This window comes from Myxine glutinosa, chromosome 13, assembly GCF_964187855.1.
Source record: "Myxine glutinosa chromosome 13, kmMyxGlut1.1, whole genome shotgun sequence".
NCBI classification, from domain to species: domain Eukaryota; kingdom Metazoa; phylum Chordata; class Myxini; order Myxiniformes; family Myxinidae; genus Myxine; species Myxine glutinosa.
The window spans coordinates 104,404,900-104,431,298 of NC_136273.1; the positions used below are offsets into that span (position 1 = coordinate 104,404,900).

General features: G+C 48.1%; 1 protein-coding gene across 1 annotated transcript in view; it reads left to right on the top strand.

Annotated features, from left to right (window-relative positions):
• Positions 1–26,399, top strand: part of LOC137439162 (complement C3) — a 421,636-nt gene that overhangs the window by 2,822 nt on the left and 392,415 nt on the right. Inside the window, exons 2-6 of the mRNA XM_068134902.2 lie at positions 3,616–3,799; positions 5,048–5,216; positions 8,473–8,543; positions 10,380–10,471; positions 10,676–10,758. Of these exons, the coding sequence (XP_067991003.2) occupies positions 3,616–3,799; positions 5,048–5,216; positions 8,473–8,543; positions 10,380–10,471; positions 10,676–10,758 (599 nt within the window). The remainder of the gene's footprint in view (positions 1–3,615; positions 3,800–5,047; positions 5,217–8,472; positions 8,544–10,379; positions 10,472–10,675; positions 10,759–26,399) is intronic.

Below are 26,399 nucleotides of genomic sequence, written 5' to 3' on the forward strand. Positions count from 1 at the left end.
CCCCCTTCCCACGCCGCCTCCCCCCAAGCCCTCTCCCGCCCACACATTCCCGATGTCCCTCACAAATGTTGTGTTTATGTGCTTCCCCTTCTCTCACCATCTTGTCTACCGCTACCCCTTTTATATACTTTGGTTCTTTGTCTGTTTGATTTGTTTGTGTGATAAATGTTAGCCACCATATATATGTCTGAACCTTGTGAGCGAAATATCTTGAAAACGAAACGAACTACTAACTTCTAATCTGGTGTGTGGGTGTATCTACGCATAAGGGAGAACACTTTTCGCTCTTTCACGAGCCTCGATCTTGTATGCAAAAAAAAGAAAGAAAAAAAAAAAGCTCTTTCACGAGCCTCGATTATGTATACAACAAAAAACAAACAAAACAAAAAAAACTCGCATCACTTCACCGACGGGGGACCGAGGTGTAACGCTTGTCATTCTTAATGCGTGGTGCTTGCTGATGGTCGTGCATAAATGCCACAGACTGTTGATCGGTCACGAGTTAAAACTTTTTGCCTAAAAGAAAGTGACGCCATCGCCTGATCGACGACACTATGGCGTACGCCTCCTTTTCGGTAGCAGAGTGTTTACGTTCACTTTCGCTCAAGGTGCACGAGAAGAATGCCACCGGCTTCCCCCCACTGGGTGAGCGTCGCTGCGATCGCGCAATTGGAGGTGTCTGTTTCGACTAGGAAGGGTATTGTCTCATCAGTGGAGGTCACACAGGTGCCTGATATGTTTTCCTTCAGCTGCTGGAATGTGGCCTTGGCACTCATCATTAGAGGAAAAACCTTCCAATCCACAAGAGGCCGAATCTTTTCTGAGTAGCCTTGGAGCCACTGTGAATAATGGACAAATAACCATAAGGCATGGCGCAAAGACGCACGATCACACGGAGTCGCCATGTCGAGCAAAGCACGCAGTCTCTTGGCAACCGGTTTTATCTCGCCTCCGGTCACCGTGTACCCGAGAAGATCTATCGTCTGGGCCGCATATTTTCATTTTTCCACGTTGAAAGTCAGATGGTACTGTTGCGCTACCCACAATAATCTGCGCAAGTTGGTATCATGGTCTTCCTGATTGTGGCCGCAAGCCGTCACATTGTCGACGTACATAAAAATGTCTTTCAATTGTTCTTTGGCAATAATGTCATCGATGGCACGCTGAAAACAAAATACACCGTTTGTTATGCCGAAAGGGATGCGACGAAATTGATAGAGCCTTTGGCCAGATTCAAACCATGTGTAGGGCCTGTCAGACTCACGTATCGGTATCTGATGGTACGCACTTCTTAAATCCAAGGTGCTGAATACCCGGTACTTAGCCATGTCCCATACCATATCATCCATTTTGGGCAATGGATATGCATCAAGCTGTGTGAATCCATTAATAGTCTGCGAATAATCCACGACCATGCGCCTCCGATGATTAGCCGTATGCACCACAAGCACCTGGACCCTCCACGGAAAACTACTAGGCTCTATAATGCCCTCCCACAGCAATCTTTTAGTCTCATCAGCAATGAACTGTGTGTCAGCACGAGTGTACCGTCTAGACTTTATGGTTTGTGGCTTACAGTTGGCAGTTAAGTTAGGAACTAGAGCAGGTGGCTCGATAGACATTTCCGCCAGACCGCAAACAGAAAGAGTGTTCTCCCCTACTCTGAATTGCATTTCCAATTGCCCATGTCTATGCAAAAAATCATGTCCCAGCAGCACATAGACGCATAAATTCGGCATGATCATGAGTTTTACATCGGGATACACAACATCATTGACAACCAAATTAACAATGCACATTCCCTTAGTGTGCGTCCACAGGCTTGCAGATGCCATGTAGATTCGCCGCATAGCTGGGCCAACCGTCCACCCGTGCCACTGGACCAGCGCTTGAGAGACACAGCTCGCGCTGCTGCTCGTGTCGATCAGTGAATCGGCAGCTTTTCCCTCGAGCACCGGAAGCACTGCGCTGGAGAGACTGCGAGACAGCACCGGCTCCACAGAGCGGGCAACACGCAAAGTGTTAGTTCCCGTGAGGGTAGTACGTCGCATCTTCATTGAGCGACAAACCTTCGCAAAGTGTCATTTTTTTTCCACAAGAATGACACAGCGCTTCCCGGGCGGGACAAAGAGCGCGTGAGTGCCGACGATTACTGCAGAAGTAACACTTTGTGTTCTGGGAAGGGGAGACAGCGGCAGTAGTACTCAGGCCTTCCTCTTCAAGAGCCAGCGAAGCATCGATTGCTCCCGGAGCAGCCACAGCGCCCGCAAGGGGTCGCTCAGAAATAGGAGCCCTCTCCATGTGAGCCTCAGTAGTTGCTCCCGCTGTTATGTAAGGTTGTCTGTACGCCTCTGAGCGAGTCTGAGCGAGCTGCAGGACGCGAGCCTGATCGTAAGCTTCCTGGAGAGTCATGGCTGTCTTCTCGAGTAATCTTAGCCATATAGCGGGTGACGAGAGGCCAGTCACAAAGGCATCTCACATCAAATCATCAGTTATCTCAGCTGCCGTTCATGCCTCCACCATGCAGTCCTTCCCGAGTCTTCTCAATTCCTGAAGATACCGTTCGAGGGGCTCCGAGGGATCCTGTCGTCGAGTAGCGAGCATGTGTCTTGCATACAAAGCACTACGAGGTTTTACGTAGATTTCTCTCAAAGCCTCCACAGCGGTCTCGTAAGTCTCACAATGTGAAATGTAGTCAAACACGGTGTTGGACACGTGATAGGTGAGTACAGAAAGTTTTTGCTCCCCGGTAATCTCCGGCACAGTGGGAATATAATTTGGCAAGGCGCGAAGCCAGTGCTCCCATTGGCTCACAGCATCCGTCGCCTAGGGGTCCCCGCAGAACTTCTCGAGTCTCAGTGGCCTGTCCATGGAACTCAAGCAAAGGAGATGATTTCAATAAAAAATGTAATGGTTTCAATTACAAACTCCTTTAACATATTGAGTTTTATTGAACTCAATCCTCCACGTCATCTACAAAACAATAATCACATTTTAGCCGGCGACCATATAAAATGCCATATGTAAAGCAAGCCATATAAAGAAGCGTCATTTAAACTTACCAGTTCAAATTCGGTCACAAAAGACAGACAGTTCCCTCACTCTCAGGCCAACCCTCTTATAGGCACATTGCTTATCCCACCACCAGAGAGGGAACTACAACGGATCTTAACCTTTATTTCATCACAACAGGTTGTTCAGTTCTTTCTGAGTAAAGCCTACTTGAATGATTTCAATGGTGTAAAGCCTCTTCTATACTTCCTACGGCTTATTACAAGCAGTGTCCCATACTTACTACAGGGGCACTCACAAGCATAGTTGTCAGCGAGTTTCCCGGAAGCATTGACGGAAAGAGAGTGACAATCATATGTGTGGGAAAGTTGCTTTTTGGTCAGGGTCACCCAGATAGCTCAGATGGCAGAGCACTGGTACCAGGGTCACCCAGATAGCTCGGATGGCAGAGCACTGGTACGGTTCACCAGAGGACCTGGGTTCGATTCCTGGTCTGGAAATTTTCCCACATATATCAATTTAATTATTTAATCCTGATCATTAGATGTATTTTTCTGCCACATGGAGTTGCGTTAATGCCGATGCTTTCCCACTCCCTCGCAGCCTGGTGGTCTCAGCACCAAGTGTGTTAAGAGTGGGTACACCTTTCACCATGACGGCACATGCAGAGGGGGCAACCGAAGACGTTCGTGTAACGCTCTCTATTATGGACTCCGGAAACCTTCTGGAGGAGGTTCAGATGGTTCTCAGCAAAAAGAACAATTATGCAGACATCATCAACGTAAAGGTCTGTTCACTCAATTTCTCTTTTTTTTTCTTTTTACGATGTTCTTATAATTGGTTTAAAATTCAAAGGTGTGATTGAACAAACTTGAAGGAGGCTTAACAAGGGGAACATGAGAGGAATTGAGTGGAAGGTCGAGTTGTGGTGAATCTGCATTTTGGGAGTTTTCAGAAGAACTGGATTGCTGAAGAATGTGTGAGACATGGACGGGAGGATGAAAGAGTTCCACTTCAAATTACAAAAGTCTTTTTATACACTGTATTATAATTTTTTCAAAGTGTATAATGCCTTCTAATTATTTTGAAATGTATACCATCTTATATATTTTTTCAAAATGTACATCATCTTATAGTTTTTTTAAAAATGCATGTGGTGAAACGAAACGAGGCGGTTCACCAAAACTCCAAGCTGTGAGCTTTTATTCACTTGAATGCGACTGATCTACAAAGAAAACACAAAAGCTATTAAGCAAGCATCTCTGGCCACTTTCATTAGCATTACGCCATTGCAGAGATATTAGCAAATATAGCACAGATCTTGCAACAACCTTACCAACTCGAAGACACAAGAGAGCGGGATGACCCATCCTTACTCATAGCTGGTATATAAATCCTCCCCATGCGGTCGGCGTCGGAATAGCATCATGAGTAACGCTTTTGGAGAAGGAGGGCATCCCTCGGATGGAACCATCTTACTTCACGACATTGCACACCACCAAAAGGTAATTAAATGTAATAATTTATACTAAAACTTTTATTTTATAATTTCATCTTATCAAAAATATTTTATCTTATGTTGCTTATCTTTTATCTTGTTCTTATTACCTTGTATTTTATCTTGTTTGTAGTAATATTTTATGTTGTAATTTTATAAAAATGTACAGTCTTATATCTTTTCAAAATGTACACTGCCTTGAAATTTAATCAAAATGTACACTGCCTTGAAATGTAATCAAAATGTACACTGCCTTGAAATTTAATCAAAATGTACACCACCTTGTAATTTTATCAATATGTACACCACCTTGTAATTTTATCAAAATGTACACCACCTTGTAATTTTATCAAAATGTACACTGCCTTGAAATTTAATCAAAATGTACACTGCCTTGAAATTTAATCAAAATGTACACCACCTTGTAATTTTATCAAAATGTACACTGCCTTATAATTTTATTAATATTTACATCACCTTGTAATAATTGTGGGTGGATATAGCACATAAACATATTTCGGTGATGCTGTGTGACAGATTTTGCCCAAAGGAATGGATGCACGAAGAAAGACATTTGTTGAACTTGTGGTTGAGTGCACAGGAGGTGGTTGCAAAATGAAAAAGAGCGTTGCTCTTCTAGTCTCTTTTGATGGTGGACACTTGTTTGTACAAACCAACAAGCCTGTGTACAACCCGACAGAGAAAGGTACAACTTGAGCTTGTATTGCTAATGAGACATTGCTGTTACTAAGGGTGGGGGAAGACCAAGTGGTTGGGTTTCATAGGTTGTACCGAGTGTTGAATTTATTGTGGAAAGCAATGGCTGAGCCACGTCATGATGGAACACTTGTGTTGAGATTGGAGTGAAGGTAGCTCGTATCAACACTATAACTCACAATGGATTGAACAGGTGTGGACAGGTGCAGTCGTGGCCAAAAATGTTGGCACCCTTGAACATTTTTCAAATAACTCGATTTTCTCCAAAAATAAGTTGAAATTGACAAAATTATTTGGTCTCCACAATTCTTTATTTCACTGTTAATATGACAGAACCTTTGTTTTTAATTCAGAACTTAATATATCCTTTTAAATCAGAAAAAAAGAAGAAATGGCATTGACAAAATTATTGACACTCGAGAGTTAATATTTGGTAGCACAGACTTTGGACAAAATAACTGCAGTCAAGCGCTTCCTTTATCCATGAATGAACTTTCTACACCTCTCTACTGGCAGTTTGTCCCACTCTTCTTGTGCAAACTGCTCCAGTTCTCCCAGATTTTAAGGGTGCCTCCTCCCAACTGCTGTTTTCAGATCTCCCCACAGGTGTTCAATTGAATTTAGATCTGGACTCATTGCTGGCCACTTCAGAACAGTCCAGCGTTTTGTCTTGAACCATTCCTGGGTGCTTTTTGAAGTGTGTTTGGGGTCATTGTCCTGCTGCAAGACCTATGACCTTCAACGGAGACCGAGCTTTCTGACATTGGGTTGAACACTGCGCTGCAAAATGCCTTAGTAATCTCCTGATTTAATGATGCCATGCGCACATTCAAGGTACCCAGTGCTAGAGGTAGCAGAGCAACCCAAAAACATCACTGAACCTCCTCCATGTTTGACTGTAGGGAAGGTGTTCTTTTCTTTGAAGGCTTCATTTGTTTTCTGTACCTGGAGGGAGGAGTGGGATTGAAGAGAGTGAGGGAATTTGTTCCAGAGGTGGGAGAAAAGGGGAATAAAAGAGTGAAGGTGAGCAGAGAGTCTTGATTTTGGAAGTTTAACCATAAGAGGGTTGCTGGCAGATCTTGTGCGACCTGTAGGAATATTGGGGGGACAGAGCACAAAGAGAGCTGGGGGAGCAAGGCCGGAGAGGAGTCTGTAGAAGACAGAAAGACCACCTACCTGCCTGCGGTGAGAGAGTGAAAGGCCCTCGGAGATAGCGTCATCGCGGGAGATTCCAATGATTCTGAAAGCTTTGGTTTCAACTGCGTGAAGATGAGCTACGTGTGAGGCAGGAGCACCAGCCCAGAGGGAAGAGCAGCATTCCATTGAGCTGCGGATGAAAGCCTTGTATGTGGTGAGGAGCTCAGGTGTGCCAAGGAAAGACTTCGCATGACGAATGATGCCCAGTCGGCGACTGGCTTTGGAGGCCAGCTTGGAAATGTGGTTTTCCCAGGAAAGATCATGGCAGATTGTGAGACCCAAAAGCTTGCGTGACAGAACTTTGTCAAGAGGATTGTTCAGAAAGTAGATGGGAGGGTTGTCCAGATGGTCTTTTCGGAGCGACATAGTAAGATTGTGAGATTCGTCAGGATTGAAAGACAGGTTCCATTTGTTTGACCAGTCTGTGATTTTGTCCAGGTCTGCAGAGAGTGAGGAGGCTGCAGACTGCCGATCTGAGGAATGAGGTATGGGGCGGCAGAGAGTGGAGTCATCAGCAAAGAGATAGAGAGGATTTTCCAGAGAGTTGGAGAGATCATTGATGAAGACCAGAAAAAGCACAGGGCCCAGAACACTACCTTGGGGAACTCCAGCCTGAACAGGAAGGGGGAGATGATGGAAAACCATTCAGGGCCACACGTTGACTACGACCAGAGAGGAAGTCCGCAAGCCATGTGTGGAGATTTCCATGGATACCATAAGAGGAGAGTTTGGTGAGCAGAGCGGGGTGCCAGAGCGTATCGAAGGCACGTGAGATGTCAAGGGTGACAGCTCTGATTTCCTGTTTGGCATTGACGACCTCCACCCATTGTTGAGACAGCAGAAGCAGCATGTCCAGAGTAGATTGACATGGTCCGAATTCAAATTGATGATCCGAGGTCAAGCCATTGGAGAAAAGGAAGGATTTGATGTCCGAAGCGATGATGGATTCCATGACCATGCTGATTTTTGGGAGCAGGCTGATTGGTCTGCAGTTGCAAGGATCTGTTTTTGCACCTTTTTTTGTCTAAAGCGGTAATGTTGGCTGATTTCCAAAAGCCAAAAGCAATTGCTTTGGCAAAAGCTCTAATTTGGTCTCATCTGTCCATAGAACATTCTCCTCGAAGGATTTTCGCCTGTTCAGGTGTGTTTTGACAAACTCCAGTCGGGCTTTCTCAGCAGTGGGGTCCTTCTGGGTCTCCTACCATAGAACCCCCTTTTATTGAGTTGGTGATTGATGGTGTGAGTTGAAACTGTCGTACCTTGTGCCCGAAGGTCAGCTTGAAGGTCTGTTTGGCAGTTGATCGAGGTGCTTCATCCACCAATGGAACAATCCTTTGCTGCAATCTTCGATCAAGTTTTCTCTTGCGGCCACGTCCAGGGAAGTTGGCTCCAGTGCCATGGGCCTTAAACTTCCTGATAACATTGCGTACGGTGGACACAGGAACATCAAGGTCTCTGGAGATGGACTTGTAGCCTTGAGATTGTCCATGCTTGGCTACAATCGTGTGTCTGACCTCCTCAGACAATTCTCTGGTTTTCTTTCTTTTCTCCATGCTCATCGAGGTCCACACAGGGACACAAAACAGCAGAATGCCTCCTTTTCTCTATTCAAACTGGTTGAATGAGTGATTTTTATATTGCAGGCACCTGCATCTCACCACAGGTGAGTTCAATTCCAAAGTAAATGAGAATCACCTGCTTGAAATCTAATTATTTTAACAACTTCTAAAAGATGCAATAATATTGTCGGGGCCATTTTAGGATTTCTGTGTGGATTAAGCTAAGATTTAGTAATTTTTTTTCAGCTTTGTTTGTTTTGTTCCACTGTAAACCAAAGAAATACATTTGTGGATACCAAAATATTTTTTAGTTTCAACAATTTTCTGGAAGGAATGGTGCATTATTTGAAAAAGTGCAAGGGTGCCAATATTTTTGGCCACGACTGTGTGTAACATGAACAGAAAGTTTGTCTTTTCTTTATGCTTGATGTGATCGAAAGGGTGTACCAACGTTGATGGGTCCACATCCTTTTCCATTCCATTCCACAGTGAGGTTCCGTGTGTTTCCTTTGGATCTGAACCTCGTACCATCAAATAATGAAGTCACCATCGACATTATTGTGAGTAAGATGGAGTTTTTCACCTGAAAGTTCCTTCCTCACATTTTGAAGACGTGCAGACTTGCTCGTCTTTTTCATCCCATTTCCATCGATAACCTCCCATGATTGCTCCCAAAGCATGTATTGTACACCGCACCTTTCCTATGCCGTCTCCAGGCATTGCAAATCGTCATTGCCGGGCACCGAAGGGGGCTCGGCAGTGACGCACGCTGAAAGGGAGTACTCAGTTTTCACTCTGGTTGTTTGTTTTCTTGCTTTCTTGTTTGTTTGTTTGTTTGTCCGGACGATATCTCAGCCATCCTTTGAGCTAGGAAGCTGAAATTTCGGCACAATAGTGAGCAAGTCCTTTGTCAAAAACAGTATTTTTTGTTTTTTGATTAATCAATTAATTGAGGAGTTATTTAATTATTAGCGATTAATTAAGTACTTATTTAATTAATCAAATTTCCTTTCTCTTCTGACCATTAACTCAGGCACCTTTTGAGTTAGGAAGCTGTTATTTGGACATGCCAATGACCAGGTGATTTGATTGCAAAGGCTATTTTTGATTTATTAATTAATCAATTAATCGATTAATTATTTAATTATTCGATTAATGACTAAAATGTTTTGTTTTTTTTCAGTTACAGATTCTGATGAAATGGTGGTGGTTCATGTGTTCTCTGACCGAATTGATTAATAATTTAATTTTTTTATGATTATTATTTATTTATTTTCATTATTAATCATTTATTTATTTTCTTTCTCATTTGGCCAATATCTCAGGCACCTTTTGAGCTCGGAAGCTAATATTTGGACATGAGTGACCAAGAGATGTGGCTATCAAGAATATTTTTGATTTATTGATTAATCAATTAATCAATTAATCGATTAATTATTTAATTATTCGATTAAGTACTAAAAAAATTTTTTTTTTTTTTCAGTTACAGATTCTGATGAAATTGTGGTGGTTTATGTGTTCTGTAACCGAATTGATTAATAATTTAATTTTTTAATGATTATTATTTATTTATTTTCATTATTAATCATTTATTTATTTTCTTTCTCATTTGGCCAATATCTCAGGCACCTTTTGAGCTGGGAAGCTAATATTTGGACATGGCAGTGACCATGTGATGTGGCTATCAAGGATATTTTTGATTTATTGATTAATCATTTAATCGATTAATTATTTATTGATTAATTGATTAATTTATTGATTAATCAATTAATTATTTAATTTTTTATTATTGACTTCTTTAATTAAATTTCTAAAAGATACATCTTCGGATGAAGCACTTGTGGTTTAGTTATGCGATTAGCCAATTGATTAAGAAAATATTTTGTGATAATCTTTTATTGATTTTAATTATACGATTAATCAATCAATTAGTGTACACCTCTCCCTCCCAATGCAGCCCCAATGAGCTGCACTGCGGTATTGCCGGGCGCCGGAGGCGCCCTGGCAATGCTGCGCTGTAGGATATTTAATTATTTGGCATGGGGGCGGTGTACTTTGAATGTATGTGTACTTGTTTAGTTATTTTATCTTTCCTTAAACCACGTGGTTTACGATACATCTATTTGCTGTGTACACAAAGGGGTGAAGGTCTGCCCGTGCATACATGGGGGACATGGGGGACGTGGGCATTTGTACGAAACACAAGGGTCAAGGTTTCACATTTTTTTTCTTTTTAAATAATTCTTTTTCAGGTCTAATTTATTGTTGTCTTCCCAGTAGCTTTGTTCTGAAGCCTTTTGTCAGATTGTCTGCCATTTACCCCGAGACATGCTCCAGTTGAAAGTTTTTGCTGGATTGTTTGCTGACGTCTGTTTCAAGTATCCCGCTTGTTACAGAGCCCCGATGGCGTATTGGTGCAACGAAAGCAAAGTGTTGCAAGGAATATTATAATAAGTGGAAACAGTTTTAACATCCCTCCAATAGCAAAGTAAGTTGCACTTCAATCCACATGTTTTTAGAGCTTCAGTTGGTGATTTGCTTGATGAAAACTTAATTTTTTTTCTCCATCACCGTCAATTTTAAATGTATATATATATATATTTGTTTGTTTGTTTTTGTTTTACTTTGTTGTCTTTCTTTATTTAACATCCCGTGTGATCCTGGCCACGTTTACCCTATTTCTACCACAAAGATCTGGGAACTGGCGAATCGTGGCACATTACACCAGCTTCCCGGGGGTCAATGCAACTGCAGGATTCGAGGTCAAAGAGCATGGTACGTTCACCCTCCTCCTCCTCTCTCTGTTTGCCCGTTCTTTGTGTGGTTCGTAAATAATTTATTTCTCACATCTGTTTGCTCACCCTTCCCAAAACGCATGGGTAACCTTGGCATGGTTTGCCTTGCATTACTATCTGAACATAGGGATCATGATTATTGGATTCCAGCTTTAAAGTCCCTTTTTGTTTTCTTTCTTTTTTAATACAAGATCGAGGCTCGTGTAAGAGCTAACATTAATCACAAAAAACAAACGGACACATAAGACATATAATAAAGGGAGCGGCAGACAATATGGGGAGAGACAGGGAAGCACACAAGTACAACAGTAGAGAACAGGGACATCGGCAGATCTGTGGGAGAGAGAGAGAGGACTTGGGGGGAGGAGGCGTGGGAAGGGGGAGGTGGGGGGGGGGGGGTGGGAGAGGTATAAAACACTCAAACGGTATTTCAAATAAGTGGATCTGGGGTATTTTATCAGAGACATCGGGGGTAGAAATCGGGGTTTGTCAACTGTCAACATCGGTTTGTCAAGACTAGACATCGGGGGTAGAAAAGATCAAGGTTTTGGATGGGGGAAGATCAGAGATGGTGGTGAACAGCTGTTTTAAACACCTGGAGGGAGGAGTCGGATTGAAGGGAGTGAGGGAGTTTGTTCCAGAGGCGGGAGAAAAGGGGAATGAAGGAGTGAAGGTGAGCAGAGAGCCTAGATTTTGGCAGTTTCACCAGAAGAGGGTTGCTGGCAGATCTTGTGCGATCTGTAGGAATATTTGGGGGACAGAGCACAGAGAGAGCTAGGGGAGCAAGGCCGGAGAGGATTCGGTAGAAGACAGAAAGACCACCAACCTGCCTGCGGTGAGTGAGTGAAAGGCCCTCGGAGATAGCGTCATCGCGGGAGATTCCAATGATTCTGAATGCTTTGGTTTCAACAGCGTGAAGACGAGCTAGGTGTGAGGCAGGAGCACCAGCCCATTGGGGGGAACAGTATTCCATTGACCTGCGGATGAAAGCCTTGTATGTGGTGAGGATCTCAGGTGTACCTTCTTGACAGAACTTCTTGAAGAAGATTGTTGAGAAAGTAGATGGGAAGGTTGTCCAGACGGCCTTTTCGGAGAGACATAGTAAGAGTGTGAGATTTGTCAGGATTGAAAGACATGTTCCACTTGTTTGCCCAGTCTGTGATATTGTTCAGGTCTGCAGAGAGTGAGGAGGCTGCAGACTGCCGATCTGAGGGATGAGGAATGGAGCGGCAGAGAGTGGAGTCATCAGCAAAGAGATAGAGAGGATTTTTAAGAGAGTCGGAGAGATCATTGATGAAGACCAGAAAAAGAACAGGACCCAGAACACTACCTTGGGGAACTCCAGCCATAACAGGAAGGGGAGATTCGAGAAATCCATTCAGGGCCACACGTTGACTACGACCAGAGAGGAAGTCTGCAAGCCATGCGTGGAGATTTCCACGGGTACCACATCGGAGAGTTTGGTGAGCAGAGCGTTTTTGCACCTTTTTTGTGTAAAGCAGAAATGTTTGCTGATTTCCAAGATGCTGGCAGATGACCTTGAGCAAAAGAGAGGGTGAAAAGAACAGAGAGAGGGTGAGATAGAGCGGAAGAGCAGGATTTTCGGACCCGTGGGCTGATGCCGTCTGTTCCAGCTAAAGAATCATCATCGAAGTTTGACAGAAACTTGTCCACCTTGTCAGGAGTGAGGGACACATAGTCCAGGAGCAGCTGGGTTTGACTGGGTACGGTTGGTACAGAGAGACGGGTTTGGGACACAAGATTTTGAGGCAAATACACAGTTGAGGCATTCAGGTTTTTCACGTGCGGAGTCAGCTGTGTAGCCATTTCAGGTAAGGGAGGGGATGGAGGGGGAACAAACACCAGAAACGGATTTGTTCAGACGGCACCAGGATTTGGAGGAGGGAGACAGGTTTGAGAGTTCAATCTTGAGATTAGAGAGATATTGTTTCCTGGCTCTCCTGAGGGTAGACACACTTGTTCCGAGCTTTGTGGAAGGAACTGAGAGTTGTTTCAGGGCAATTGCCTCACTACAAGATTCAGTGTACCATGGACAGGATAATTTCTCCATTGTTTACTGATAATGTCCTTGAAATTAATGGAAGTGCAATGATGTCTCCTATTGTCCTTCCCCTGCATGTGATTTATGGATACGCTTCAACATGAACCTGACACCAGCATATTTAAAATCGATGAATTAAGGTACTTTAGGAGTTGCGGAAGGCGAGAAGACGAGGCCATTTCATAGGGTTCGAAGCTCGTTTATTCGTACAGAAATCTCCAGCACTCTAAACGCGAACGGAAGTGGTACAGCTTTTATAAAGCCAAAACCCTCTTCGGAGGGCGTGGTTCTACCACCGCGCGTGCGTCACTTCCACACAACCAAAAGCCCCACAGGCCCGTGCACGTGGATTATGACCAAACATAAGGTAACCGTCACATGCGAATAAGTTAACCACGACATGCGAATAAGTTAACCGCGACATGCGAATAAGGTAACCGCTACATGCGCCCCCCCCAGAATGCACTCCCACGGGCATGTACGTAGTTTGCAGGCGCGCTCGGCAGTGCCGAGAAGGCTCGAGCAGTGCTCGGCCTCGGTACGCGTGAAAAAACGCCGCCGTGGGGTTGAGCCGACCAAGGGGCTGGTCAAGGCCTCGGGGGAGGCTGCCGAGGTTCCTCGCGTGCCTCCCGAGGTTGCAGTTCACGGGCGTGCTCGGCAGTGCCGAGAAGGCTCGAGCAGTGCTCGGCCTCGGTGCGCGCGAAAAGGGGTTGAGCCAACCAAGGGGCTGGTCAAGGCCTCAGGGGAGGCTGCCGAGGTTCCTCGTGGGCCTCCCGAGGATGCAGAGTAGGAGTAGCAGTTGCGCGAGTTGCAGCTTTCGACACGCGAGCTGTAGCTGTAGAGTTTTCGCGAGTTGCGAGCAGCAGTGCGCGTGAAGGTAACGAAGCAGCCGTGCCGCCAACGTCAGTGCGCGCACAAGTGATGAGCAGCAGTGCCACCCACATCTCGTAACTGCGTTCCTTCGGAGGGTCCTGGAGCAGGCTCGCCCCTCTGGTCGTAGAGGAGGAGCCGTGCGCGGTGCGCGAACCACATGGCTGCTCATCGTTTCCGAAACTCCGGCAGTTCGATCGAAACTGCGTTCGAAACCGTGCCCGCATCCGTTCGGGAGAAGCCAGTTTAGTCACCAGTTTAGGTGGCTTCCCTGGCCAGGGCGCGCTTGCCGTGTTCGTTTGCAGCCCCCGAATCCGTTCGGGGGCAGCCGGGGTCACCAGTTTAGGAGTTGCGGAAGGCAGGAAGACAAGGCCATTTCGTAGGGTTCGAAGCTCGTTTATTCGTACAGAAATCTCCAGCACTCTAAACGCGAACGGAAGTGGTACAGCTTTTATAAAGCCAAAACCCTCTTCGGAGGGCGTGGCTCCACCACCGCGCATGCGTCACTTCCACACAACCAAAAGCCCCACAGGCCCGTGCACGTGGATTATGACCAAACATAAGGTAACCGTCACATGCGAATAAGTTAACCGCGACATGCGAATAAGTTAACCGCGACATGCGAATAAGGTAACCGCTACAGTACTAACTAGAACGCCACTCAGTAGAGCGCATACTCCCGCCGTGGGTCAAGTTGGAATAGTACTATTTCACAAAAGTTTGAGGGAGTAGTTCAGTGACAACACAAGACAAGACAACACAAGACAGACAATGCACAGCTGTATATTTAGAATATATAGAAGATAATGTTGAAAAAAAAAAACAAGGCAATTTCACTTACATTTTCGGATTCAGTGTTCAATTCTATATAAGTGAGTGTATTTTGAGGCGACTTCAAATAAAATTGTAAGCCAGGAAAACGTTCGTTTGATTCCTTAGAGATACAACATGTAAAACTGGCCCAAACGTCAAAACAAAACTCGCTCATTTTAAGTCGTACAAGCTAATGCGACCACTCATTATTCTTGGAAGAATCCCGTGCACATGCTGGTCACACTTATAAGTCACCTAAGTCTTTATAAGTTCATCAAATACTGACACCGCGATTGACATTCGCTGAGGTAAATGTTGATATTGAAGGAGCTGTGGCTCCCACGTCGATCGAAAGAATGGACGCGACAAAAAGCTTGAATTCATCTGAGCTGCTTTATTAGAATCAAACACTCAGGCACTCTGGGAAAAACGTTTTACGGTCGGCAATATATATCTATTCCGCCAGGGGGTTTGCCCAGGCCTGGCGCCAGGGGGCGTGGCCCCGCGGGCCGGCTGCGGCCTGGCAAGCCGAGGGCGAGCCTGCCCGGGCGTCCCGACCGAGGCCTGGCAAGTCGAGCGCGGGCCTGCCCGGGCGTCCTGGACGAGCCCGGCCTGGTGATCGCTCCGCGTCCTTGATAGGTGCAAGGCGATTGTGTAACCCCAGCGGCAGCCGCTACACACGTCCCCCCAGAATCGACTTGCACCGGCAGGGTCAACTTGAGGGGGGTCCTGATGACCCGGCCGAAGCGACCCCTGGTGGGTCGTGGGAGGGGGTCCGGTGAGGTGGTGGGCGGTCGAGTGGGGGGCACCGTGGACGGGGGGCGGCCTCGCCGCGGCGGGAGGGCCACCCGTGGTGGGTGGTCGACGTCCACGTGCGCCGGCTTGAGGCGGTCCACTGCAATCCGGTCCGACCTGCCGCCGATGTCGATGACGAACGACTTGTCGTCCCGTCGCAGCACCCGGAAGGGCCCGTCGTACGGCGGCTGGAGTGGCCGCCGATGTGCGTCGTGACGCACAAAAACATACTCCGCGGTGCGGAGTGCTGGGGGGACGTAGGACTGGGGGTCACCGTGGTGGGATGTCGGCACGGGGGCAAACCGTCGGGCGGCCTCCTGGAGGTCCGAGCGCTGGCGAGCTGCGGACCAGGGGCTGGTAGCGTCGGGCACGAATTCGCCCGGGACGCGTAGCACCTGGCCATAGACCAGCTCGGCGGTGGATGCCTGGAGGTCCTCCTTGGGGGCCGTGCGAAGGCCCAAAAGGACCCACGGCAGCCGGTCGGCCCAACCGCCGTCTTGAAGGCCGGCCATGAGCGCGGCCTTCATGGAGCGGTGGAATCGCTCGCACAACCCGTTTGCTTGGGGGTGGTAGGCCGTAGTACGGTGGAGCTTGACCCCCAGGTTGCGGGCGACCGCGCCCCACAGCTCGGAGGTGAACTGTGGTCCGCGGTCTGACGAGATGTCCGCCGGTGCGCCGAAGCGGGCGACCCAGGTGGCGATGAAGGCCTGCGCCACGTCGGCGGTGGTGGTGGAGACGAGGGGAACGGCCTCCGGCCACCTGGTGGTCCTGTCCACCATGGTGAGCAGGTGTGTGAACCCTCGTGATGGGGGAAGGGGGCCCACCAGATCCACGTTGACGTGGTCGAAACGTCGTTCGGGCACGGTGAAAGGTGCCAGCGGGGCCTGGGTGTGTCGGTGGACCTTGGCCCGTTGGCAGGCGGTGCAGGCGCTGGTCCAATCGCGGACGTCCCGACGAAGGCCGTGCCAGACGAAACGCGCCGACACCAGCTTCTGGGAAGCTTTCCGGCCCGGGTGGGAAAGGCCGTGGAGGGAGGCGAAGATGCGGCGTTGCCAGGTGACGGGCACGATGGGGCGAGGCCGGCCTTGGGAGACGTCGCAGAGCAGGACAGTGTCCGCGCAGGGGATGTCGGCCAGGCGGAGGCCCGTGTCCGCCGCCCGGAGGGCTTGCACCGTGGTGTCGGTGGTTTGGTCCGCCGCCATGAGCGCAAAATCCACGCCCAGGTGGACCGCGTTCGCGCTGGCCCGGGAAAGACAGTCGGCCACGGCGTTGTTTTTGCCGGCGACGTGCCGGATGTCCGTGGTAAACTCCGACACGGCGGAGAGGTGGCGCTGTTGGCGGGCCGACCATGGCTCCGTGACCTTGGCCATGGCGTAAACCAACGGCTTGTGGTCGACGAACGCCGTGAAAGGTCGGCCCTCCAGGAGGTGGCGGAAATGGCGGACGGCCAGGTGTAGACCGAGGAGCTCCCGGTCAAACGTGCTGTATTTGAGCTCGTTCGGCCGGAGCTGCCGGCTGAAAAAAGCGAGTGGCTGCCAAACCCCGTTCACCCATTGCTCATGTACGGCGCCCACCGCGTAGTCGGAGGCATCCGTGGTGAGGGCGATGGGAGCGTTGAGCACCGGGTGAGCGAGCAGTGTTGCGTCGGCGAGGGCCCGCTTTGAGCTTTGGAAGGCCGCATCCATTGCTGCGGACCAGGCGATGTCGTGCTTGGCCGGCTTGCCCCGGAGGGCTTCGTAGAGGGGCCGCATGAGTTGAGCAGCGCGGGGCACGAAGCGGTGATAAAAATTCACCATTCCCAGGAATTCCTGCAGGGCCTTTATGGTGCGGGGACGCGGGAAAGTGGTGATGGCCTCGACCTTGGTTGGCAGCGGCACAGCCCCGTTCTTGGTGATGTGGTGCTCGATCCCATGCCGTACTGCGACGGCCGAAAACGTCGGCCGCGTGAGGGCCGGGAACTCCGCGAGCAGGCGAGCAAACTCGTTCGCCGCCGGGACGGTGCATGCCAGCTCGGTCGGCGCGGAGCTGCTCAATGTGCATACCAGGGAGCTGAAGGTTTCAGCGTTGATTAAACGACGCCGTTGGACGTCCACCAGCAGTCCGTGTGCGCAGAGGAAGTCGGCGCCGAGCAGAGCCATGGGCACGTTGGCGGTTACAAACGTCCAAGCGAAGCGTTGGCCGCCGAAGCAGAGGGTGACGTTGCGCGGGCCGAAGGTGCGGATAGTCGATCCGTTGGCCGCAACCAAGGAGGGGCCGCAAACCGCGGATTGCCTGTCCTGGTCAGAGGCGGGCATGACGCTCACTTGGGCGCCGGTGTCGCACAGGAAGCGCCGTCCGGACGCTTTATCCGTGATGAACAGTAAGTTGCCCGTGTGACTGTGGCCGTTTCCCGACCCGCCGAAGGTGCACGGGGGTCGGCATGTCCGGGCCTTCTGTCCGAACCTGGCATGATAGGAACACCACGCTTGGTCGGGTGGAGGCTTCGGACGTCGTGCTGAACGTGGTCGGCTCGGTATAGCGGCCGCCAATTGCGTCGGCAGTTCGGCCGTCGAACGCGCCGGGTGCTCGGGCGCCATGGATGGTGCATCAGGCGGCGGCGGGTCCCATGTCGCCGCTGCGATGCGCTGTCCCGCGGCGGAGATTTTGTCGGCTTCTCTGGCAAGGGCCCGGGGATCTGTGATCGTCGTGCTTGCCAGGGCGAGGCGTACCGGGTTAGGCAGCTGACGGAGGAACAGCTCCCGGAACAGGAATGCCGGAGAGTGCTCGCCGAGCAGCGAAAGCATGTAGTCCATTCGCTCGGAAGGGCGCGTGTCGCCGAGCTCCGGCAAATCGAGCAGGCGCCGTGCGCGTTCCGCCGCTGGGAGGGCGAAAGCATCGAGGAGAAGCTTCTTAATCGCGCCGTATTTGTCCGCGGCTGGCGGTCTCTCGAGGAGGCTCAGGGCGCGGGCTGCGGTGGCTGAACCGAGCGCAGCGACCACGTGGTGGAAGCGGGTGTCGTCCGCCGTGATGCCTCGCAGGGCGAACAGGGACTCCGCTTGTGCGAACCAAACCGCCGCGTGAGCCTCCCAGAAGGTAGGCAGTTTAAGGGCGACTGCCGTGTCCATGTCGGTAGGTCACCAATGAAGGAGCTGTGGCTCCCACGTCGATCGAAAGAATGGACGCGACAAAAAGCTTGAATTCATCTGAGCTGCTTTATTAGAATCAAACACTCAGGCACTCTGGGAAAAACGTTTTACGGTCGGCAATATATATCTATTCCGCCAGGGGGTTTGCCCAGGCCTGGCGCCAGGGGGCGTGGCCCCGCGGGCCGGCTGCGGCCTGGCAAGCCGAGGGCGAGCCTGCCCGGGCGTCCCGACCGAGGCCTGGCAAGTCGAGCGCGGGCCTGCCCGGGCGTCCTGGACGAGCCCGGCCTGGTGATCGCTCCGCGTCCTTGATAGGTGCAAGGCGATTGTGTAACCCCAGCGGCAGCCGCTACAATATCTCCTCTGAGGTGAAAACAAACAAACAAAAAAAAAAACCAGTTTTAAAGCATTATACGTATCAAACGATACATTTTATGAAACGGGGAATCCGAATACACACTTTGGTGGTTTTAACATGACAGAATATGTCTTTATTAGAAAAAAAAAAATAACCTTGAAGGCGATGCTGCTAATAAAATACACCGCTCTAACGCATAACCACGAGTTTAAACTACATTTACAACAAATATGAAAACTATTTTCATATCACAATGTTAAATATAGAATATATAGAAGATAATGTCCAAAAAAAATGAGCCCTATCGTCCAGTGGTAAACAATCCTTCAAAAAATTCCTTTATCCGGAATAATATCCTGAGCTTCACCAAAAACTAATCAATTCTTCCTTATTCCAAGGGCAATCATCCCACCAACTTTCATCCAAATCCGTTCAGAACTTTTCCAGATATCTTGTTCACAAACACATGAACACACACACGCACACACGGACACGATCGAATGCATTACAACCTGGCGGGAGTAATTATGCAAACATAACGTGCTGATAATGTTAGAAAAGTGAGCAAGAATATAACTAGAGCATCCCGAGGGGTATCTGCACGAGAGCATCCCGATAGGTATCTAGACGAGAGCATCCCGATAGGTATCTGGACGAGAGCATCCCGATAGGTATCTAGACGAGAGCATCCCTATAGGTATCTAGACGAGAGCATCCCTATAGGTATCTAGACGAGAGCATCCCTATAGGTATCTAGACGAGAGCATCCCGATAGGTATCGAGACGAGAGCATCCCAATAGGTATCTAGACGAGAGCATCCCTATAGGTATCTGGACGAGAGCATCCCGATAGGTATCTGGACGAGAGCATCCCGATGGGTATCTGCACGAGAGCATCCCAATAGGTATCTGGACGAGAGCATGCCGATGGGTATCTGGACGAGAGCATCCCGATGGGTATCTGGATGAGAGCATCCCGATGGGTATCTGGACGAGAGCATCCCGATGGGTATCTGGACGAGAGCATCTCGATGGGTATCTGCACCAGAGCATCCTGATAGGTATCTGGATGAGAGCATCTCGATGGGTATCTGCACGGGAACATCCCAATAGGTATCTAGACGGAGCATCTCGATGGGTATCTGCACGAGAGCATCCCGATGGGTATCTGGACTAGACACTAGAGCATCCCGATAGGTATATAGACGAGAGCATCCCGATAGGTATCCAGACTAGAGCATCCCAATAGGTATCTAGACGGAGCATCTCGATGGGTATCTGCACGAGAGTATCCCGATGGGTATCTGGACGAGAGCATCCCGATGGGTATCTGGACTAGACACTAGAGCATCCCGATAGGTATATAGACGAGAGCATCCCGATAGGTATCCAGACTAGAGCATCCCAATAGGTATCTAGACTGGAGCATCTCTGTCAGTATCTAGACTAGAGCATCATGATCGGTATCTAGACTAGAGCATCTCTTTAGGTATCTGGAGGAAAGCATCCTTATCGGTATCCAGACTAGAGCATCCCGATAGGTATACAGACTAGAGCATCCTGATAGGTATACAGACTAGAGCATCTGGATAGGTATCTAGACTGGAGCATCCCGATAGGTATCTAGACTGGAGAATCCCTATACGTATGTAGACAAGAGCATCTCTATAGGTATCTAGACTAGAGCATCCCTATAGGTATCTAGACTGGAGCATCCCTATAGGTATATCGAGACGAGAGCATCATGATAGGTATCTATACTAGAGCATCTCTTTAGGTATCTGGAGGAAAGCATCCTTATCGGTATCCAGACTAGAGCATCCCGATAGGTATACAGACTAGAGCATCCTGATAGGTATACAGACTAGAGCATCTGGATAGGTATCTAGACTGGAGAATCCCTATACGTATGTAGACAAGAGCATCCCTATAGGTATCTAGACTAGAGCATCCCTATAGGTATCTAGACTGGAGCATCCCTATAGGTATATCGAGACGAGAGCATCATGATAGGTATCTATACTAGAGCATCTCTTTAGGTATCTGGAGGAGAGCATCGTTATAGGTATCCAATCTAGAGCCTCCCTATAGGTATCCAGACTAGAGCATCCCGATAGGTATACAGACTAGAGCATCCCGATAGGTATCTATTCTGGAGCATCCCTATAGGTATTGTTACGGATTCGTAACTTCCGTTATTGGGGTTTTCACCCACTTGACATGTTTCTGATATTAGGTATTATTATTATTCTCAAAAGGTGCATTATTCAGGAACAGCTATCTGAAGTTTAAACGGTTAACTTAAAATGATACAGGAAATCGTGGACCGGAAAACGACAAGCGAGGAGGAGGAGGCAGTGAGAAAAGTCGGAGAAGAAGCAGGTTGTTTTGCGTTCTGGATCGAACGTTGTCGAGGAAGAGACACGAGTGAACTTTGGGTTTCCTGGAAAGGGATTCCGCGATAGAGTTGTTATCGTTGTGACTGATCAAACCTGCGTGTCAGGTTGGCGTTGGATTCGGAGGAACCATCGTCGTGTGATTACGTTTCAAGTACGAGCCGTCCGCCATTTTGACTCGTGCGCTTCGCGCGTCGAGCAAACCTTCCTTGCTTCATCAACCGTTTCCACCGCGTTCAGACGTATCTGTGGTGTGTGTGTGCACCGAGGCTTCTGACGATTACTTTGCGGCTCGCCGACCGTGAACAGTGAAAGTTCGTACCTGGAGGGGGCCTTTGGATTTCCCAGTCGCCGTGAGTGCGCCTTTGTGCCGCTTTAACCACGTGACCCCTTTTCTCCGCTTTGGGCCGCGTGCGCCTTGGTGCCGTTTTGGGTCGCGTGTCTGTGCCTGCCCTCGGAACGAGATTCTGGTTTAGAGTCGACATCGTTCCGTTGATCACTGGCGGGGACGAACTCTGAGCTCAAAGACGGGAATATAGAGACATTGAGGAAGGTTCTTTCCACTCAATTGGAACACTGTGAGTTACCTTATGCATGCTAGCTGATGGAATATAGAGTGCACTCTTAATTGTCATTTGTGGTAATGTTATTCCTGTGTGATTTATAATATATTATTGGTTTGTTCATAACCATTGGTGTGGTTTCCTTACTGATTTCGACACGGAATAATATATTTTTCTGCCGTGGCCCCTCCCGGGGTTCGGAGGTATACCGAGACCAGGAGGTCGTGGAGGAACACGTAACAGAAATTGGGGGCTCGTCCAATTGACTCGTGGGCTCGAAATTGGGTCTGCTTCCGGGATCTAAAAATCCCCTAAATTTAGTCCGGGAAAGAATTCCCTAACATTCCCAGAATTCCCAAATTTGGAACTTGTTCCAACATTCCCAAATTTTTCCCAAAAAATATTTTAAAAGTTTTTGTTTTTTAAAATTTATTGTGTGAAGGTTAACAGGTGTTAACAATAGTCACCATGGAGTTTGACGCAGAGAAGTTTGCAGTGACCCCTAGTGAAGCACAGTTCAGAGCGTTAGTAAAATCGGACCTCTTGAAATTGCCCAAACATTTTAGCTTGGAGGGCCGAACTAATATGAGGAAGGCAGAGATGCAGACAGTGCTGACACGATCTATGGTGGGATTAGGAGCATGGGAAGAGGTAGCCTGGGATTGGTTACCCGAGGAACAAGAAAATGTGGAGCTCCAAAAAATGGAGATGCAATTGCAGAGCGAGGAAAGAAGAGCAACACAGGAAAGAGAACTCCAGGAAAGGTTAAAAGCAGAGGAAAGGAAAGCAGAAAAGGAAAGAGCAGAACAGGAAAGAGAACTCCAGGAAAGGTTAGAAGAGAAAAAAGCACAAGAAAGAGCAGAGGAAAGGAGAGTTGAAAGAGAACTCCAGGAAAGGTTAGAGGAGAAAAAAACAGAGGAGAGAAAAGCTGAAAGGGAGTTAAGGGACCGTGAAATGGTGCTTCAGCAGGAAATTAGACTCAAGGAGCTGGATGTAATGAAAGAACGGGGAGAGGTACCATCCATGCCGACTGGTTCGACACCTAGTCAGAAAACCTGGGATGTTGGCAGACATGTGAGGCTGGTTCCACCCTTCAATGAAAAGGAGGTAGCCAATTTTTTTTCACACTTTGAGAAAGTGGCTCAACTGCTAAACTGGCCTGAGGAGTCCTGGACCATATTAGTGCAAAGTGTTCTGGTGGGTAAAGCTCAAGATATTTATTCGGCTTTACCGATTGACCAATGTGCAGATTATGAGATTTTGAAGAAAAACATTCTCAAGGCCTATGAATTGGTCCCGGATGTGCAGATTATGAGATTTTGAAGAAAAACATTCTCAAGGCCTATGAATTGGTCCCGGAAGCTTACCGGCAAAAATTCCGGAATGCCAGGAAGAGGGAGAGTGAGACCCATGTGGAGTTTGCCAGAATGAAAGAAACCATGTTTGATAGGTGGTGTGATTCAAAAGGGGTTGGGAAAGACTTCGAATTATTGCGACAATTGATCCTGGTGGAGGAATTCCAGCAGTGTGTCCACGAGGACATTAAAGTACATCTAGATTCTAGAGGAAAGGAAAGTACCAAAGTTGTATGAGGCAGCAACCATGGCAGATGACTATGCCTTAACCCACAGGAGGGGGTTCCACAAGCCTAACTTCTCTCCTAGACCTAGCCAGGGGAGCTATGGTACCTCAGGGGCGGAGAACGAAAATTCATGGGGGCGGCCTCGAGATGACTATGAGGACCACTCTGATACCACGACTTCGAGAAATCAGAAGACAACAGTTCCAAGGCAGGCATATCCTTTGGGGGGCCCGATGCAGATCACGAGTTTTTCCTCCGGGCCTACTTGTGCTTTTTGCAAGAAACCTGGACATGTGATGTCCCAATGTTATGCCCTGAAAAGGGGAAATCAGGAGCGGAGTCCGACTAGTATGACTCCAAATGCAATGGCCATTGTGAGAAATCGCCCTCAAAAGGGTTACCAACCATTTATTTCAGAGGGGTTTGTGTCACTGGATAGAGCCTCGACTAACAGGAGACCTGTTAGGGTATTGAGGGACACAGGAGCACATCAATCTTTAATGCTTGAAGGCATCTTGCCATTGTCAGAGGAGACGGCAACTGGTGATAGTGTTCGTTTACAGGGGATTGGTGGCTGTGCTAGTGCTCCACTTCATGTCATCCATTTGGAGTCCGATTTGGTGTCAGGACCGGTCACCGTAGGTTTACAAGCCACTCTTCCTGTAGAAGGGGGGTATCTGTTGTTATCGGGAATGATTTGGCCGGTGGTCAAGTTTATGGTAACCTGATGGTTGTTAAAAAGCCCAGTAGGGAAAATAACACCACACCAGTTAGGGATGGCGACAAATGTAGCAAGTTATTTGTAGGTGGATTGAACTTCAAAACAAAGGAAGAAGTGCTGACCTCTGTCTTCAGCAAAAATGGACCGCTTTTGGAAGTGCGGTTGGTAAAAGACAGGGAAATGCACAAGTCAAGAGGGTTTGGCTTTGTCACGTTTGAAAGCACAAAGGACGCCAAAGAGGCAGAGAAGAATTGGAATGGTAAGGATTTGGAGGGTCGGATCATAGCCGTAGAGAAGGCAGGCCGTAGGCGGCGAGGGGGCTACAGAGGAGGACCACGGAGTAGTGGTGGTGGCCGCAATCGATATTATTATGGAGGCTTCCAAAGTTATGGCAGCTCCCGAAGGAAGGATTATCAGAGCAGTGGCCGAGAAGGAGACCGCTATTCATGTGACGACAGTGACAAGTGGTCCAACCGTGATTGTTAGGAAAGTTAGAAAGAGTTGAAGCACTGAATGCTGCGGAGCAGCCGAGCCAAGATTCCTACACGGATCAACCGTGAACGCCACGTTCTTAAAGGCGTCCCTGTAGTGAACTTTCCTACACGGACGAACCCTGAACTTCACGTTCCTAAAGGCGTCCATGTCGTGAATATTTCCAGGCCTCACCACCCAACCACCATGGAACCTGGCTCTCAGCTCGGCCTCTGGGGAAAAGTGCTGTAGATTTGCTTGACTTTGGGACATTTCTTTGACTTTGGGATTTTTGATCACCACCCCTCAACCTTCATGCAAATGAAACTAAAAGTGAAAAATCAGAGGTTGATGAGATGGAGTTGGCTTTGCAGGAGTTCAAATTGGAAATTGAACATGTAAAGGGCAGGGATAATGTCGTTCCTGATGCTTTGTCCAGAGTGAATTAACTTTAGAAATCTCTGTGGGTTGTGTGAAGATTTGTTGCTTTATTTTTGAGATGTTGATAATATAATTGTTGCTCATGGGAATTGGTGATTTGGGTTGTGAGTTTATTTTTGTTTGTTTAAAGAGTTTGCAGGCAAAGAAAGTTTTCGCTGTGTTCAAACTTTCTTTCTTGTGGGGAGGAAGTGTTACGGATTCGTAACTTCCATTATTGGGGTTTTCACCCACTTGACATGTTTCTGATATTAGGTATTATTATTATTCTCAAAAGGTTTATGATTCAGGAACAGCTATCTAAAGTTAAAAAGGTTAACTTAAAATGATACAGGAAATCATGGACCGGAAAACGACGAGCGAGGAGGAGGAGGCAGTGAGAAAAGTCGGAGAAGAAGCAGGTTGCTTTGCGTTCTGGATCGAACGTTGTCCAGCAAGAGACACGAATGAACTTTGGGTTTCCTGGAAAGGGATTCCGCGATAGAGTTGTTATCGTTGTGACTGATCAAACCTGCGTAACAGGTTGGCGTTGGATTCGGAGGAACCATCGTCGTGTGATTACGTTTCAAGTATGAGCCGTCCGCCATTTTGACTCGTGCGCTTCACGCGTCGAGCAAACCTTCCTTGCTTCATCAACCGTTTCCACCGCGTCCAGACGTATCTGTGTTGGGTGTGTGCACCAAGGCTTCTGACGATTACTTTGCGGCTCGCCGACCGTGGACAGTGAAAGTTCGTACCTGGAGGGGGCCTTTGGATTTCCCAGTCGCCGTGAGTGCACCTTTGTGCCGCTTTAACCACGTGACCCCTTTTCTCTGCTTTGGGCCGCATGCGCCTTGGTGCCGTTTTGGGTCGCGTGTCGCGTGTCGAAGACGGGAATATAGAGACATTGGGGAAGGTTCTTTCCACTCAATTGGAACACTGTGAGTTACCTTATGCATGCTGGCTGATGGAATAGAGAGTGCACTCTTAATTGTCATTTGTGGTAATGTTATTCCTGTGGGATTTATAATATATTGTTATGGATCTCTACGTCGGCCTTCTTCCCCTTAAGAAGGGGGGATTAATCCCCTTGTTTGTGACTGACCGACGTGAGTCCTGACGCTGCACAGCTCCCTCCGGAGAGGCAGGGGCGCAACCCCGTTCGCAACCGCGGACAGATGTTAATTGCCGAGCGGTTTAGCAACCGCAGCACGAACTATTAACAAGAACTAGACCCGATTCCTATTCGTTGGCCAAATCGTGCCACAGGTTTCCAATGGGGAAATCACTAAAGTGACCGGACGAGCATGAAGAAGAAGAACAAAGGTAGGAAATACAAATAGAATTTATTACTAACTATTATTTACAAGTCAAAAGAACCAAGGAGAAGGAAGGATAATCAAATAATTTTCAGAAAGGATGGAAGGACCAGAAGACACAGAGCAATTTCT